The 19,062-nt window shown below is 44.5% G+C and overlaps 1 protein-coding gene across 10 annotated transcripts in view; it reads right to left on the reverse strand.

The window, feature by feature from the left end:
* The window catches only part of GALNT13 (polypeptide N-acetylgalactosaminyltransferase 13), a 126,211-nt gene that overhangs the window by 16,391 nt on the left and 90,758 nt on the right, over nucleotides 1–19,062 (reverse strand). For all 10 annotated transcript variants that reach the window (XM_083840535.1, XM_083840536.1, XM_083840528.1 and 7 more), the window contains 3 exons: nucleotides 14,012–14,151; nucleotides 11,016–11,114; nucleotides 384–518 (listed from right to left, as the gene is read on the reverse strand). In XM_083840535.1, the coding sequence (XP_083696661.1) occupies nucleotides 384–518; nucleotides 11,016–11,114; nucleotides 14,012–14,151 (374 nt within the window). The remainder of the gene's footprint in view (nucleotides 1–383; nucleotides 519–11,015; nucleotides 11,115–14,011; nucleotides 14,152–19,062) is intronic.

The following is a 19,062-nucleotide window of genomic DNA, read 5'->3' on the forward strand; positions in this document are numbered from 1 at the left end:
GGTGACTGGTATATGGAAAGCGATTAAACAATTTAAAGATCCAGAGTCAATAATCTTCCAGAGCCAGAAGAAACACACTTGAGAAACTGTAACTTAGAAAAAAAAATCTTGCTTTCTAGTTCATTTATATATAAAAATGCTTCTTTAATTGTGTAAGATGCATAGCAGTGCCAGCTACTAGAAAGGAGCTTTCTAAAGCGATAAGCAGTTTGACCTTCTCACCCCTCTGAGGATAAATGTGGAAATATGCGAACACTGGTCAGCCAACCGCATTATTTTGCACTCCTGAGTTTGCCCTACGGCAGGAGGCCCCAGGGGCACAGGGACAAATCGGGCCTGCCCGTGAGGAACCCGGCCTTTCCCCAGCCCCGCAGCCGCAGTACCTCGGCGTCGTACTCCCAGAGCTGGTTCCCCCGCATGTGGTGGCACTTGAGCATGGTCACCGGGCCGTTCAGCCTCGACACGTCCAAGCACAAGTCGTCCGTGCGAATCTCTTTGTCAGCCGTGTAAGAAAATACCTGGAAAGAGAAATTGTTTGAGGTGACAAAGCGTCAGCAAAACACGGTCCTAAATAATTGCTGATTCGTAGTATACAACATTTCTACTCTGGTGAAGAAAAATGACTTTCTTCTCCCAACACCGAGGTGGTGTCTTGCGTTTTGTAAGAGTTTCATGCAAGGTTCTCCAACGATGAAAGTCTGTTGTACCTAAGAAAACGAGTATCATGTTTAGGAAAAGAAATTTTATGAGACAGAAAGCCAGCATCCACTCAGCCTCCTGGGGAGATGCAGCAGAGAAACAGAGCAAAGACTTTATCAGATAAGTCTGCAGCAGGATTCAGTTGTGAGCACGGCCTACTTCACAGCTCTACTGGCAAGCAGACCCCAACATCTGAAGAATCGGAGCCTTCTCAAACTAAGTGTTCCTCCTAGCACTGACCTGAACTTTCGGTACCAAGGGTTATCTATGTTAAAGACTGATGTGCGTATTTCAGAAATACCAGATCTCTTAATAAAACTAGGAAATAAATGGAGGCATGAGAGAACCATCTGCCAACAAAATTCTATCAAACTAGTTTGGCAGAACACCTATACATGTGGCCATGGGTCTGGGAGCTGGAGAAGCCCTAAATAACATTGACCACAGATCCTTGACAACTATAATCCACCGTGTGGTGTGCAGCCATCCCTTCTGTATGTTCCTCACCAGCCACGCAAGGAGCAAAGTCTGCCCTTTGAAGACAGCGAGGAGGGGGACTAAAATGTGGAGACCAAAGGAGGAGGGAAGAAAGGAAGGATTCTGGTAGGACCGCCAGTACTTACATTAAATTGCATGGCCTGGACACACTCAGGGCATCTCTGTGTTCCCAACCCACTGCTCAAAACCACCACAATGCTGCCTGCCCCAGCACAAAAACTTCAAAAAATCCTTTCCTTTGCAAAACAGCAAATTATTTTTCTTCTCCTGCTCCCTGTCCTCAGCGCGCAGGGAGACCAGAGAGCAGAGTCTCAGCCTCCCCATGAGGATCCACTCCCCCAATACAAACAGCCTCTGCCGTGCTGCCAGAGCTCCCAGCACCTCAGCACCACTGCAGCAGGCATTTCTGCACCTAAACAAGCAGAGAAATAGGAGAAAGTCTGCAGCTGATAAGACAGTGTAAATACCATGACAAATAGGAAAATTATGATGTCCCATTCAGGTTCTGATGAGTATAAACCTGTATCCACACATACAACTGAGAAACAGCATTGTCAGCAGTATGTAAAATGCTCACGTACGCAGCAACGCTTCAATTAACAGAGGTATAAGAACACAGATGAATACAACATCTGGACATACGCAACAATTACTTGGCAATTTCACAGTTTCTGTAAAATCTATTCCTCTCGCAAAAGGCCTGCAGGATAATTAAAAGGGCCAAGACTGAACTCTGAACCACAAACACTGCAGTGCCCCAGGGAGTGTCTATCCACTGAGACTTTCGGTGAAAAATTTAATTGTACTCAACGAAAAAGAATCAATCAAGCAGCAAACGACAACTTCAGTGCAGTAAGCTGAGGGCGGAGGATTCCGTGTCACTTGGAAACGTGACACTTTGCAGTGGTGGGCCAGTAAAGATAATTCTCCCTAAATAACCTGTAGGATTTATATACTGCATAAAGCAGCCAAGGGAATAGAGGCAAGTGTTTTGAAGTTGGAGGTTCAGATAAATCATTTAGATCACGGAATACGAAACAAGCATGCAAAGAAAGCTGTGGAGCTGTCAGCTCACAGCAGCAAGACAAAGGTGGGAAAGCCATGGGCTGCTAGGATCAGCGGTCTTCCCATTTTTTATTATTTCTTATTCACGACTCACCAGCGACTTGTCTGGATGAAAATCTAGGATCCACAGGTACAGTAAAGTACCAGCTGCCTTTTGCATTTATTCATCCTGCGATAAATCACTGACATCAAATCTGAGGTTCTCAAAGTCTTGCTTTCACTTAAAAACACGTTAGACACGGGCCCATACTCAGACAGGCTTTTCTCAAGAGGGAAGAGATTTTTAAATACCAAGCTATGAGCGCTCTGCTGAGATCATAATCTGAAGCACAGTGTCTTTTGGAAGCAGGTGAACTGAGTCTGCATCAGAAATGCCAGTTAGTGTTCAAATGAGTATTTTTTAAATACGTATTTCCCTTCCCCCCTTTTTCTGTGTACAAAAGCAAGTTCCATGGCCTTTAAAAATACCGTATGACCTCTCCGCTATTTTGCAAACATCAGCTTTGCCAGTGCTTGCCAATGTGCTGAAAACTAAGTACATGTACTACCCATCTCATTCATTTATCCCCCAGAAGAATTTGGAAAAGAAAACTTATAGCTGAAGGCTAACCAAGGAAGAGACATGAGTATCATTTTGAAAAGGTTTCTTTGAAAGAGGGATAAGAGCAGTCCATGTTCAGGACCAACAGCAACATCTGAAGGTTTTGGAAAAAAATAGTTATCTGTTCATGAACTTCTCATTTATACCATCACCTGAAAATTCTTCTCAGAATAAAACACAGTAGCATCAAAAGCAACCTTCTTCGATCATTCATCATGGCCTCAGAAAATCCACCTTCACTACATTGTTTTGAATTATTGTTATTTTTTGAATAATAAGCACAGAAGTCAAGAAATGGTAATTTGAGATAAATTAATAAACAACCTAAGTCAGGACGAAAATACTATTGGTGTTTCTATTAATCTGTAATATCTATATGCATCTATTGAAAAATATATACTTATGCGTTGGGAGAGATATGTATCCCCCCTAGACATAGCTCATTTATAAGTAAAACATTCCCTGATTTTCCAGCAGTGCTACTCATACTAAATGCAGCGCTCAGCATTAGAACTCCAATCTGTCACATCCTTAAAAACGATCCTTGGCCAAAACTGGCTCAGGACCAGACTGGGCAGAGAAAGATGTCACGTAGTTTAAATATTGAAGGCCTGGGTTAAAGGAACCATTAATCTAAAGCAGCTGTTCGGCTACCATGCTACCATAATATCCAACACAAAAAGTGTTTTGGGGGGCTTTGTTTGTTCTTTTAAACACCTTCAACCAAAAATCTTATTCAATGGTAAAATGCCAGAATTATTTGTTTGCTGTCACGCTCTAAGAGGAACAAAAAAAAAAAATGGCCAAGTTTTCTATTAATCTGAAAATCACTGATAACATTTGTAGCACAAAGTATTTTTCAGTTGAAATAGCAGAATTTGGTTGCAGGAATCACTCATGTACTTCCATGCATATACTGTGCAGATAGCTTATCTTTTACCATGCTAATTATTAAGAGATTTATCCAGTAGCATTTATCCTGAAGCAACTTCTACTTTAATTTTCAACTTATTTGTGTTGTGTTTTTTATACAGTAAACATATTTGCATCAGACACTTCTAGCCTCAGAGACATAGCAGATGTTTTCTTCTGTGCTTTATGGAAAGCAAATACTTGGATTTTGTAATGTATTTCCATTTGCATCTTTCTTTTTCCTCTCTTCTTTGATAATTGCAATACACTGCTCCATTATACTTTTGAAAGTATAAGCGATGTCTGAATTAACGATTACAGAAGATGGATTTGCAAAACATGCAGTCTTCAGAAAGAAAAATGAATGCTAATTAAGACAATGTAAAATTATCAGGCCACCATTTTACTAACATCCATATTAATTATAGATATAATTATATTAATGTCACCATATAAAAATAGCGGCTGAGGAACAATATGTCTCATCTTACCACTAATTAAGTAGTGTATTTCACCCGACACATTGCAGGGCGCGACAGGAGAGCCCCTTGCCGAGAGCCCAGCCTTCCAGCACCGTAAGCGCTATGGAGGTGCCGCGGGCACGCGGGGCATGCTGGTGCTGTGCAGGCGTTGGGCCTGGCGGCAGCGTGCTGGGCCACCACGGCGCCAGGAGCCAGGGAGAGAGGCCTCTTTACTCCCCTTTGCTTACGGACCCACGAGCAGCCGGCTATGGTGCCTTTTTAGCGGGTTGCAATGTGTTTACCAACAGGCAGGCTGCGCAGGGGCCAGCACCTGGCCGTCCTGGCGCGCGGCCTGCTCCCGCTGGTGGCAGCGGTGAGGGGCTCCCAGCCCTCGCGCCCCCTTTCCAAAGTCCGGGCTCCTTGAATTCTTCCTTATGTGCAGGCATGGACTCAGTCAGCCCTAGTCATATTGAGCAGCACTGTATTTGACAAAAAGCATACATTATGCCACCCGTTCTTTATTAAGAGAACTACTTTCAGTAGCGATGCGTGACAGCCCGACAGCCAGGCGGGAACTGGGGAAGCTGTGAGGGCTGGCTGGGGGGCCCTCGCTGCCTGACGGCTTAATCCTCATCAGGTCTACGCAAGCCCCCAGTATGACCGAAGTAGACATTAATAAAGATAAACAAGAGGTAAAAGATGATTTTGGAACAGTTTGTATCTCCATCACTCTTGTTAAGGAAATCTGGGATGGCGAGAGAGAGCCCTGGTGCAGGAACCAGTAGGAACCGTCACGATGGAAGAGAAGGCTTGGTGCCTGAATTAGTCCTTTCCCTAATGGTAAAACCCTTCTTTTGCCCCTGCAATATCTCCAGAGTCACAACCCACAAAAAACTCTCACAACTGATATAGTAATTTTCTATACAGATACACAGAGAAAATTTCTCTCTCTTCTGCTTTTTATGAAGCTGCTCCAAACGAAAAGGAACCATATATTTTTCACCAACACCTTGACTTAATAAAGCTTACAATCCTGATATAGACAGATTTATTGCTTATTAGCAACAGCATGTTTTACAGGAGTCAGCTTATGTTTTTTTATTTATTTCATTTATACCCTTTATTAATATGTTTCCATACAGCAAGCTGGGGGGCAGATGTAAGCCCTATAAAGCCAAACCCCACTAAAGCCTACATTTGGGACTAAGACGTTGGCCAGTCTGAGCTGCCAGAGGTGCCTGAAGTACCACTTACCATCTTATTACTTTTTCAAAGTGTTCCCCTCAATAAAAGTCTGAGAAAAGAATTCATTTGTTCGATGCTTATAAAGTGCCAAGCAACACTATTAGCTGGACATCCATCAGTCGAGTAATCAATACAAATTTGTCGCTGTTTATATATATACACCCACATATATATTGTCCTTTCCCATTCCTTAGTTGACATTTTATTTGGAAAACAATTAGCTAGTGTATTTTGTCAACTCATAAGAAGTCCCATGTTGAGAACACTGTTCATAAACTTTTAGTTTATACTGTATTATGTGGAACTAAATGTGGCAGATGCATCTGTGAAATCAAGGAAGAAGTCTGTTGAGCACTAAACACAGTTGTAGACCTGACATAACCAAGTACAGAAAAATCTAATTTATTCTGACAACCATTTTAATTATCTACAGAGGTCCCAAAGGTAAATTTTGATTTCACCTTTCATAATTGATTTAAAATATTCCATTAAAAGCTGCAAAGAAAGCACTTTTCCTGTCCTCGAATTGTTTACACATTAAACACCAAAAGTCACCTTACTGAAACACGCAAATTCATGCTGACGGCACTACCGTCCAAGAAAGATCCAGGACTCTGACAGTTACATTGTCACTTACGTCACTTTGGGGAGAAAAGATTTAGATATTTTGCCCATTCACTTGAAATTTTGTCTTTATCAAGTCTAATCACACGAACCACCTCCTCAGAAGCTGGGCACTGCTGGGCACTGGTCAGACAGGAGGCTAACTTCGTCCAGAAGTGCAATTTCTGCTTTGGGGCAGACGCGCTTCTTCAGCGAGCCAGCCCTTCCTCTGGAGTCCTTGGGATTGGATGGATCCAGCCCTATTTTAATTCCAGACGATGTAAGCAGCAGGCTTTAGTCTTTGGTACCTTAACGGTACCTGATATCCGAACAACCACCAAACCAACCCACCCAGGCAGTTGTGTCCCACCAGGAAGGCATAAACCTAACCTCACTGCTGTCTGTGGGGCTGCTCCTACGCTTGGAAGTAGCGATAACTTTTATCCCTAAAAAACAGGTTAGGTGATGATCCTCAGCGGCATGAAAGCAACTCATCTCATCACACAGACAGTCACCTGCAGCAGTCAGTGGTACCAACACCGCCAAGCCAGAATCGACTTGTTCACATGGGAAAGCTCATACAAAAATTATTCCGCTGCTCCCTCTGCCTCCAGCCACCAGTGCCAAGAATTCATTTATCCTGGTGCTCGGGCCCACAGACCAAGACAACACTGTAATTACCACCAGCTATCATAGCCTGAAATCAGTAGTTGCAGCTACATTAAATGGTCCGAGCACGAAAGAATGAATAAAATTGCAGAAATGAGTGCTGGCTGGCAGCGCCTACTGGAGACAGGGACAGCCACAGAAGAGCTGTGCTGCAGGAAACAGCTTCCCAGGTTGCTAAGGAACTGGCTTTGTGTCAGATTCAGAAGATGGCACTGGGAAAACACACGTGGAATCACCCCTTTGTGTGAGCGGCAAACACAGCTTCCCAATATCAAGCCCTTTGTCCTCCACGAGGGAATCTTTTGTCCTTTCTTAACCACTGTTACTGCACAGAGGTTTCAAGTGCATTCAGCAGTTTGCACAAAAACCGCAACAAAAGCCGACTTCTGGCTCCACGGGGGTGGCAGGGCTGTGGCTGGCTTGTTTGTTTTGTTGGTTTGGTTTTGTTTCTCAGGCTGCTGTCACTTCATAATGGATGGCTTCCTACACATCTGCAACAAAAGCTGTTAGTGCAAAACATTTCTCAGAGCCTTTCTGAAGCATCTCTTCCCCTTCCTCCCGAGAAGCAGCACCACACTGAATTCATGCTTCCTAGCAGGTACAGCCAATGCTCCTATCCTGCACCTTAGCTACCCAGGCTTCATTGCTGCGATTTTATACATCCACTGCTAGTTTTCCTCCATTCCCTGGGGACTATTTCTGCCAATTTAAAGAAGAAGCAATTCAGTTTTTACGTAGACTCTAAAAATAAGTCAGTATTCTCATTCTGACTGCGTTAAACAAAAGATGCTGTTATTTAACAGCCAGGCACTGCTCCTTTGTTCCCTATTAATCATAGTTATTATGACTGTGCTGGAGATCACCGAGAGCTCCGCTGTGCTGCACCCTGAGCAAATCCAGAGTGTCAGACAGTTCCTGCCCAGAGGTTTATAACATCAATACATAAGAATGATGTAAAGTCTGCAAGGGAAATCATATATCAGCAAAATGGACTAGCCAAATATCAGAAATAATTAGTTTTGCTCATGACGGTTTTGTTTAGAGGATGAAAAGCTACACATACATCAAAATCAGGGAAAACAGGAGATTGCCAAAGGTGAGAAAGGCAGGAAAAGCAAAGAAGGGCTGGCTAAGCTACCTCCCGGTAACCATTTAAGAAACCTAGCATTTATTTAAGATATTACAATTAAGAAATGAAATCAAAGCACTCCACTCATGAAACCTCTCATGGGCGCTGTGTTTATGCATCCAGCGCTCCCTGTACGGACGGGCTGCAGCCGACTGGTTTGAGACCAGCTGCAGAACACTACCAGCAGCACGAAGGAGCGCCCAGCTGTCACCGAGCTCAGTGTTTTGTTCTGTTGCACCCTGTGCCCGAAGTGCTGTTAGGTGCACTGCTGAATGGCTGCAGCCATTGATAAATTATCTACATAAAAACGTGAAGTATGGCTGCTGTGTTTCAGTGTTTCCGATGGCCAAAGCAGGAGCTTTCACCAGAAGGCTTATGCTCGGGGTTCGAGGTGCCCCTGCCCACTGCTGGCACAGCTGTCCGCACTGCAAACATCTCCGCCTGACACCCTCAGGAGGGAGGACCGCTGTGTAAGGGCAGCCTCGAGAGTCAGGCAGCTCCCACGCCTCTACCTATCCTCAGCAACAAGCAATCTACCACAGCATACAAATAAATCCTTCCAGAGGGAGATTTTACGAAAAATCTTTCTACATACTGCTACACAAAGTGCTCACGTTTGAGAGGCATTTGAAAATTTATACGTTTACTGTGAATGGGGAAAAAATGAAAAATCTATGAAAAACCTACGGAACAGAACAGTTTCTGAAAGACTCATTACTTAGAGCTAACTGGGCAAAAAAAACCTCTAACAAGCGTGGGCTTTTGTCTTTGGTTTTTTTAATTGTCAGTGAGTACTGAGCCTGAACTTTCTGTATGAAGCACTGCCAGAAGGCAGTGGTGCTCGCCTTGCCTGCTTACTAAACCCTATAAAACACCACACTCTTTCTGATGGCAGCCTGCAGCAGCTGCCCCAGACACGGTACCACTGAGCAAACTCCCGGTGGATGCAATTCCCCACTCACTCGAAACGGATCTGGATAAAATGCTCCCCATTTGCATGGAAAAATGGCAAAAATCCCCCCAGACCGTCACTTCAGTGGGGCTTTGGTTGATGTGAAGCTTCTTGTTAAGGGAAATGCAGGACGGTGGGGACTCGTTTGTGGCTTTGTCTGCTCTTCAGAAGGGGAGGGAATGGTGCCACGGCCCCTCGCTGCCCGGCACAGCCTGGACACACATGGGGGAACCCACGTGGGAACCCACATGCGAACCCGTGGGGGAACTTATGGGGGAACCTGCAGGGAAACCCGTGTGGGAACCTGGGAGGGAACCTGCGGGGAAACCCATTTAGGAACCTGCATGGGAACCTGTGTAGGAACCCACGGGTAAACCTGCGTGGGAACCCACGTGGAAACCCATATGAGAACCCACATGGCCCCGGTGCCCTGGGCCGTGCGGGATGGCGGCGTCTGGCGGCGGCTGTGCGCAGCGCCCCGAACATCCACGGGAGGAGATGCCATTGCCATGGCAACGCAGTAAAGGACTAACATCGCCCCGTCGGGATGCTTGCAGGCAGGAAAAACAGAGGGCTGTTTCGCCCAGTGCCAGGCCAGTGAATGGAATAAATTTCCTCTAAAATGCCACAAAGCCGGAACCTCACCAGGCGGGTGTGCACGCCCTGCCGTGCTCGGAAAGCGATGCATCGATGCCCAAACCTAATTTTCTTGCCATGAAAGCCCTGTCCCACTGCAGCTGATTTGAAGACAGGATTTTGAGGACTTTTGCATTTTCTTTCCATATAAAGCAAAGAAAACAGTTCTAAGGTCACATTTTACTGCATTAGATTTGCAGTGTTTATTTTAGAGACTCTCAGTAATCCTAACTCAGTTGTGACCCGGTGACTGAAATAGGGCCATCAGAAATGCCCATGCCAACATAACAAGGAATCCTCCACAGTTCTGTAATCTCAAAACGATTCCCAAATGAGGGGCCTCAGTCAATGTACGTCATTTTTCTTTATTTTTTTTAAAGAAGTTCATATTTTTAGAATCTTATTATCCTCGAGTCCTTTAAACCACTTTGGGAGCCATGAGATATTTGCCTGTGCCTCCAGCTGGATAGCACACATGCATCTTGCTCGGCTCTAACGAGCTAGGTATTATTTTTGCTTCATTTTCATTCTGAAGCAGTTTTGTTCCTCAGCTATTTTTGTAACCGTACAGCCCCCCCACCCCCAGCATTTACATGACTTAGCTCAGTTCTAATTTCTCATTATAACAGAAGTTAATAGAGATAACTTTTAATGGGAGTTGTGTTATGAGCTCAAAAGGATGCATAATGTTCCGCATGTAGGTCAGGCACTCCTAGCAAAACCTCCACAAGATCACAGATAGTGCTCGTTGTTCACGCAAACACAGGGGAACAGTGTCCCTGGGTCCCTTCTGCAGGCGTACACAACCCATTTATCTGTGGATTCTGGCTGACGTGAGAAGTATAAAGGACACTGGACCCACAGGAGTCAGCCATGACTCAGGGGTGAGTTATCTAGATTAGATCTAGATTCTTACCTGTTACATTGAAAAATGTATTTTCCCCCAACATCAACAAATAAACTAACATCCATGAGCAAATTTTTTACTGTTAGCATCTGTGAACCTTAAATATATTTCTTTGCACTCTACATAACAGGAGTAAATTCAATGTCTTCACTCAGATACTTCTCTGGACCTATAAATGCAGGACCTATGGATGTGAACTGGTATGTTTTCAAAATGGGCAGCTGTTACTTGAAACAGTGGCTTTCTGAGTACTCTTAAAGTGCCTAAGAAGCTCAAAATCTCAGAAAGTTTGGAACTTCCATCACTATGTTTGCTAATTGCTGCAATTCTTTTTTTGTAGTGATGCAGCACTTCCATGCCTGAGCTGCGGTGCCCGAGGGCCCACGTGTCTCCAGCACGACCACATCACAGGTGCCCGGAACAAACCACCTGCCTGCAGCGACACGAGCAGCACTTGTTTCTGCAGAGGGAAAGGAATGCTGACAGGTGAAACTGCAGCTCTTGCATTACTCCGGGAGAATTCTAACCAGTTTTTCCAGATAACTATTTTGCCCGTGGTTACACAGCAGCAGATTGAAGCATTTACTGTACAAAAACCACTTTTTTTTTTAACATTTATTTCTCATTTCTTTTTTTACCTGATTTCCTCCCATGCCATGGCAGTTGAAGATGCCTACTTTCTCATTTTCCTTGCGGCCCATGTTGTCTAAGCACTGGTTGGTGTCAACATTCCTGATCTGAAAAAAAAAGAGATGAATTGTTTCGTAAAAAAGTACATCTCTAAATGCCATATTTGCACAGGAAAAAATTACATAACTGTAGGCTGCAGGAAAAGTACATTATCTATGCATTCAGCTATATGAATGCATTTCAACTTGCAATTGGTAAGCATGTCACACTCCCAAAAGAATATGAAATAATTACAAAAACCATAATGAGGTTTTAAATTACATAGTAAGTGAGAGGATGAACGGCATTCAAGCCGCATCTCATCCGGTGCCCTGTGCTGTTTTGTTAACAAGTGAAATATGCTTAACGATGCAAACGCAGTGGTTTGCCTAAGACACGAGTTTTTATTTCCTTCCAGCAGGGCCGAGCCTGTCCCCAGACAGGCAAACTGAGTGTGAGCAGTGTCTCGGTGTCTCGTGTCTGACTCCTTCCGAGCAGGGGCTGCCGGGCAGCTTCTTGACTGAGCACCTTCTCCCTCCTCTGCTCTAACAAGTACGGTGCTGTCACCTACTGATACTGCCAATGTTCATCAATAAAATGTTCTTCTCAGAGCCCAGCCCTCCTGTAGGAGGGCTGCACAAACAGGGGGCCCTGCTCCTTGCCACTGCCAACAGCACGCGGCGATCTTCCTGCTAATGGGAGGAAGGTCAAGACACGTCTTGGGCCTCGGTGCTTTGGCAAAACTGGTGTGAAACTGTACTCTGAAACTACTTGCATGGCATTTAGCGCACGTCTCAATCATCTCCAGTTCCCAGCGCCACTTTCAGAGGCTTAACAGGCACGGCAGTGAATTGTGAAATAGTGCTCACGCGGCCGCTTCTTCACCTGCTCCAGCACTGTAATCGATCAGACCGAAATCGCACCACCTTCTGTTGGGGAATAATCCCTCGAGGCTCGCGCTCTTCGTTGCTTGATCCCCCGAGAGAAGCCGCAGCAGGGCTGTACGCCCTCGGGAGACTGCTGTGACCCACGGTTTCCAGCCCTGGGCTGCCAGCTGGTAACCCACCGACGGACCCCACCGCTGCCCATCAGCTCCCCAAACCCATGCCCCCGTAGCCGCAGTGGGGACGAATGAGCCAGCTCGTAAAGAAATAATCCTGGCAGTCAGCTCATTCGCCCAGCTGAGACTAGCAGGAATTTTCCTTGTTAAAAAGCATCACAAATCTGGGAATTGGACACTATTCCAATGCTGAACTGTGGGTAGATGAGAAAACTGCCTGAACTTCACCTTTGTTCTAAGAAAAAACATTCGTTTCACATGTTATGGAGCTACTTCGATTTTCTCAAACTCGTTTTCATGAAAAGCTGCAGTCAAGCCTCTTTGTCTTAAATCACCTTTTTGTAGAAATAGACAGTCAAGTGTTTTCATGAGAAAGGTATTTTTTTTTGCAACCCCTTGATTGAAAGCAGAGGGCTAAAATGAAAAGTGACTTGAAAACTCCTCTATGATTATTATGTCTCAGCTTTACAAAATAATTGTCTTGCATTTACTTTCTATTCACTTACAACGTGAAATGAGTAAAATACAAAAAAGCATATTCAGCATTCACCACATTTTGCCAAAAGCTTATGCCCTATCTGAGGCATATTTTTGTTCATCTAGGAAATTCAAATCTAACGCAGTAACTGCATGTAGGTTATGTTCTAACTGAAGGGAAAATTTAGTTGCAAATGAAGACCTGGCAGCCTTCAGGATCTGCCTGGCAAGTCTCAGATGAAAAAGCTGCACCAGCTACCGAAGAACTTCAGTTCCGTACAGCTCCACACTGTGGAAATTTCATTTTAAATTTGTGCACTTAGTTTATAAAAGCAACAGTCATATTTCAATTCGCCGCTGGAAGAGAGGAAAACTACTCTGAGAATACACCTCAGATGTTTTTAAAATTCTCCATTACTGCTGATTAGGGGACTGGAGTTTTAGGTGTAAAAATCCACTTTACTGCTCAACTGGCAGTCGGCGGCTGCAACAGTCAAGCATGAGTTTTAATTCATAGATCCTGCCTGAATGCCTGTTTCCATAGAAACTGAGGCTGTGTTGTTAAAAATAAGGTGTTTTAATAACTATTGTATTACTTCCTCATACTTTTATTTTTCCAGTCTGACAATACTGTACAAATCCTTATTATTTGACACTTGTTAGATGAGTTCTTTCCTTGCTGTAAACCCATGTTTCACTTTATTTTGTCATAGTTAAACTCAAAACCCTACTGTGGCTTTTATTTTTCACTACAATTGCAAGTTTCAATAGCAAATTACTTTCCTGGATGCAATAAAGCCATTTGCTCCTTTGATTGCTATTCTATCAGTAGCTACCTTTAAATCAAAGCATTCAAGAGCTTTCAGAAGTCAGCTTAGATACAACTCAATAGAATATTTTTAACAGCAAATTATCTGAATTTTAAAGAGCCTTCGGTTCTTGGTAGTACTCAAATCATCAGATTATTAGGAATGCCTGTGATATTCAGCTCCAGGCAGCCTCGACAGAAAACATTGTATCAATGAACAACCACATTTCATTAAAAAAAAAAAAAAGAGAAAAAGAAGGGGGGCAAAAAGAAGCTTACTTTCTATTCTACATATAAGTGATAAATGATGACGGAAAGCTTTTTCAACTATTCCACATTATTTAATCATTTGAAAACATTAATCACAAACCCTGTTTTTCCGATACGCAACTTAATTTAAAAGATGGATTTTTAATGGTGAACACTTCCATAACAGCAATACCCCCTTAAAAAAGATTTTGCATATATATAACCTGCTCAAAATAAAAGGTGAATAAGATCCAGAGAATGCACACAAGCACTTTAATTCTTTCTCCAAAGCCACTTCACCTTCCCAGTGATTCGCCACGTGCGTGGCACACTTACTGTTTAATTCAGCATAATAAATGAGTAATTCCTACCTCGCCAAGAGAGTAATAGCGCCTCGGGATCTGCGAGTCGGGGTAGATGTTTTCCAAGTACCACGAAAAGGGTTTACACTTCAGGTTTTCTCTTAGTGCTTTTCTGACCGACACGTCACCATAATCCACCTTAACGACACCTGAAATTGTTAAGAGACATGATCAAAGAGCGGTTCCTGCAAAGCTACAAAGAAGACATCACTAATCATTTTCTTTTTTTTTTTCTTTTTTTTTTTTTTTTTTTTTTTTAACAATTTCCTTCTTACCAAGGGCCATTTGCTGAAATTATAATACAGCACTGGGTGAATACATGCACTGCTGCTACACCACAGATATTTACAAGCATTAAATAATTAATTTAGCAAGATTGAAACTCTTGAAAAAATTACATTTTTTCTTCTTCCGACAATTTTCCAATCCAGAAAGCAAAGACCACTGAATTCCTTGATTCCTTTGTATCCCAAGACATTAATCATTTAGAACCAAAGTTCAGATGTATGTAATCCAAGAATTTCAGACCAAATAGTGATTAATTCAAGATCCCCTTTTAAAAAACGCTATACCCTGTTTACTCACTTTGATGCTCACAGAAAGAAAACCCCGTCCATGAACACCTTTACCCCCGTGGTCCATTAGCACGCTGGCTGGACTTTTCCAGCTCCCTCTCCCAGGACCCCGCCACTCCTCCTCGCAAGGTGCTGTGCCCCGATAACAAACCGGGATCCCCAGCACCCTTCCTAGCAGCACCCTTCCTAGCACCCATCTCCGGGTGCCAGACCCGAGCCCAGCAGCATCCTGCTGCCACCAGCGAGGGGTGGTGCGAGGGCCACCAGTAGCAAACGTGGGGCACAGAGGGAGAAAACGTAGATGAAGAGTCAGGGAGAGGGGAAATCAGCTGGGAAGCCCTCAGGGAGGCGGCAGTCTGCGTGCTAATTTAGACCATATGGATTAGCAGAACATACGGTGCCGCTGAGACGACAGCCAGACAAGTCACGTACTTACCTGCTGGCGTGCGTGCGCCCAGGGAAGTGGAAATGCACGTGGGAGCACGCAGGCAGGGCTGCACGCCCCAGACACTGGAGATGGCACGAACGAGGTCAGACACGGCTGCATCGCGCACAAACACCCCCCTCTGACAGCCGGCGCGCACCAGCACTGCCCACAGCACTTGCAGCCCGCAGCGAGCCAGCTCGGCACCACGCCTTCCCAACAGCTCCTTAAAAAAGGGGCTAGAAGCTCGTTACGTGGAGAAGAAACCCATCAGGTGTACCCGTCCGGTGCCAAAGAAAGGCAACCAATATACTCAACTTCTTAACACTTCCTCGGAAGGGCATATGACAGGCAAATACCATCGCCATTCCCACCCTCCTAGCAGGCTGACTTGTGCAGGTCTGCGCATCTCTCGGAGGTTAACACACAAGTGAACCGGCAGCCTGCAACACCCCTCTCAAGGCCGACACGCTGCAGGAACAGGACAGCGAAGGAAGGAGCTCAGCACAAAGATACAAGGGCCAGTCTCCAGGTACCTCCACTGCTTCTTCAGCAGGGCTAGGCTTTTAGAAACAGTTCCTCAGCCTATTGGGCTTCACTTTGAACTATATTTAGCAAGGTATTTATTTTTACTTTAAAGAAGCACTCTGCACAGCTGCGGCGCATCCGGATTCAGCGCAGTGTTATTTTGGTTATAACACGACTGCTTACTGGTCCTCAGCCAGTTTTCAAGCCACAGTGATAGTGCTACATAGAAATAGTTTCAGATCAGAGTTTGAAAGGCACCACCAGATTTATACCTGAAATCTATGCTGCATTTCCATCATCTTCTACTTTCCATTTATCTATGGGATCTCATTTTGAAACCATTTTAGAGGTGAAACTTCAAGAATATCAGCATATTCTGCTAGGAAATCACACCGTAATGCACAAGATGATAACCATCTCTAAAGAAATTCAGTACTCAACAGTAAAACCACTTATTGCTATTAACAAAAATTTAACTTACGCCATTCTTATCCATATTTAAATCATAGTAACTTACGGGACAGTGGAAAAGTGAAGACTTAAACTGGATTGTTAAACAAGTTTTGTCGGCAGGATTTCTGCAACTTGGACACATCTTTGTTTACAGAAAAAAGACTGTATTTACATTTTCTTATGTTTTCAGGATGAAATCTTTTGGGAAGAGGGGAGTGGGGGCCTGTGAGTGCTGCCACTTGCAGAGGAAGAGAAGCGTGCTGCTGGCACGTGTGCTGCTCCGTCCTTACCTCTAATCAGGCTAATCTTCCTCGTGGGAGGGCACTGGAGGGGTTAGGAGAAAAGCAATATCTGAGTTGCATAGCGCTCTGTACTGTGGGGATCTGATGAAGCTGAACATGAGGAAAAAGGATATTAACACTGTTCTGCTCTGAGATCACAAACAACACAGCCTTCCCCCGTTGCACACGCACACTTTGATACGCTGGTTGTAAACCAAATCAGAAATGCTGCCCCTCAATGAAAAACCCTGTGGATTCACCAAACACCTTGTTTCTATTTGGCTTACATGGATTTCTAATTCCACAGTTGTTTCAGCCCTGGTGTTGCTGGAATAGAAAGCAATAAACCTTTTTCCACTCAATCTGACTCAGCTTCATACTTGAGTTTCCTGTAATTAAACAAATGGCAGCAAGACAAATTTTGGTTTTACACGTTAATGAAGCCTAGCAGTAAAGATTGGGAGCCCTTGGTGGCTTTGGCATACCCACCGCAGTGGGGCAGTTTTATCCCCAGGCTCTTACACCTGGGGATCCCACAAGACCTGGCCATGTGCCCTGTGGTGGTGCCCGGCTCCCCAGCACACAGGCAGGAGTCGCCCCTTCCAAACGAAGCCCTCCCTTCCCTTCCTCTCCACAGGTTCCTATAGCATATGGAGAATACTCCCCACCACAACCCCGACGTGTTCTCCTTTCCCAAAGCCCCTTCATTACAGAATTCCTCGTCTTGCATGAACCAGGCTGACTTGTTTAGGCAGCACTCGTTCACGCTGCATGATGCCAGCCCAAACGCTCCGCTCTTGCTTCCAGCAAGGACCTAATTTGTATAGATCTCCAGTAAACCTTCATAGCCCCTTCTGCTCGATTTAAACCAAGCTATTAGGAATCAATACCTATTCGGTGTCATTACTTGCTAAATAATCAGTGGGACTCAGAGGAAATATAAAAATAATTAATGACTAATAAGTCTGCTTACATTTAACTAAGAAAATGTAAGTGAAATGTTCTCGGATGCAAAAAAGAAACAAAACATCACAAGAAGCCAAAGGAAGTGTAATGTTGAAAAGCAAACCTCTCAGGAAAGAAGCTGGTTATATTAACAGACCGGCTGATGCGCTTCAAGTGGAACAAATTGAGTGGCTGCAGAATTGCATTACACCTGCATTTTTTCCAATGGTCATGCCCTGTAAATTGGTATACAAGGACATAGTTTCAAAATTGGCTAAATGTACCGTTTCTGCGTAACAAGCCATTTATTCATGATGATAAAGATGAAAACTATTCACTGGAATGAAGTACAAAGTTGCAGAACTGGAAGTCATTTTCTTTATATAAGAATAACCCTTAGAAAACTTAATCCAAATGAGGCTTTTGCTGTCTTTTGCTGCCTTGAAAAGCCTAAGAGAAAACATTTCACTGAATCGATATTCCAGAGCATCCAAATGGAGAGCAACGGACCAGAGGAGCCAGTCCAAGCATGTTAGGCTGTAGTTCAGATCTGAAAACCCGTGCTGCATTGCACAGCAGCCAGCTCGCTATCTGCAGTGCCTCCCTTAAATGACAAAGCTAAGAACCGGGTCTACCTGCAAACTCCACAGCTGGCAATGCTTTTATTTGATGATGTTTGCTTTTTTACTACCAACATTGTACTTGGAATTGTATTATGTTTCACAGGGGTAAACACGGCCAAGTGCTAAATTAAGTCTGCAAAAGCAGGATGCCTGGGGCACGTTACAGAGAAGCACTGAGAACCCTTGCAAGTCATTTTGGAAAAACACCACTTTCTGTGGCTCAACCAGTGCCTGGGAGGACGCTTGTCTGCAGCATGCTCTGCTGCCTTTTCCTTTTCCCCACCGCCGCTTTGCTGGCGTCAGAGGAGCCGTTCGCCTCCTCCAGCTGCCCAGGGCGACAGCTGAACGCCAGGCAGCTCTGGCTGTGCTTTCCACACTGCTTATAACACAGCTCAGAAAATAGCACGTGATGTTGTACGCTTCCAAAATCCAGGGAATTCCGTTTTATACCTCTATCAAAAGCAGACGTTAATTGGTAACAAATGCATTTTCTAATTAGCCAAAACATTAATGAAGTTGGCTGGGGAACTCCTTGATGTCTTATTTATACTGCCAGAACAACACGCATAACTCACCAAAAAGTGAAACAACCAAGAAATGTGCTTACTCAAAAAGCAAAGCTAAAAAAACACAATACCAACAAAATGCCTCTCTCTGAAAAGGTCTCGCATCAATTTGTGAGCAATTTAAGATACATTGATGCAGCTGTTTCATACTCTCAAACACGGCATGCAATGAAGATTTTGAGGAAACCACTGCCACGGGCGGGCAGCCCGTGGCTACTTCCCACACCCCACAGGGGGACCAGGCTCCTGTCATCCTTGCACCTACTGTGCCACTGCTCCATCACTGACCCACTGTTTGCTTTCTTCTGCTCTTTTTCTACATTAGTAACTTGCTATTCTGGTGACTCTCGAACATGAAATGCTCTCTGAAGAACGTTATTATTTTTTGGACCATTACCTTTGATCGATTCCGGTGGCCGGGTGAGCTAACCAAGGCTCAAGGCTGAAGACGCGGCACTGGGAGTACACTCACCTGCCAGCAGCCCCACTCAGGACACAAGGCTCCTACAAGCAACGCTGGGGGCAAACCCGCTCCCAGAGCTGTGCAGCCTGCGGGCACACAGGAGGCACTGGGCTGGCCCAGCTGTCCTCAGCCCTCCCGCAGCCTCAGCACCTCCTCTCCCGTGTGTGCAAAAAACGTCTGTGTGTATTAACACAGACAAGTG

Source organism: Anser anser (genome assembly GCF_964211835.1).
Source record: "Anser anser genome assembly, chromosome: 6".
In the NCBI taxonomy this organism is placed as follows: domain Eukaryota; kingdom Metazoa; phylum Chordata; class Aves; order Anseriformes; family Anatidae; genus Anser; species Anser anser.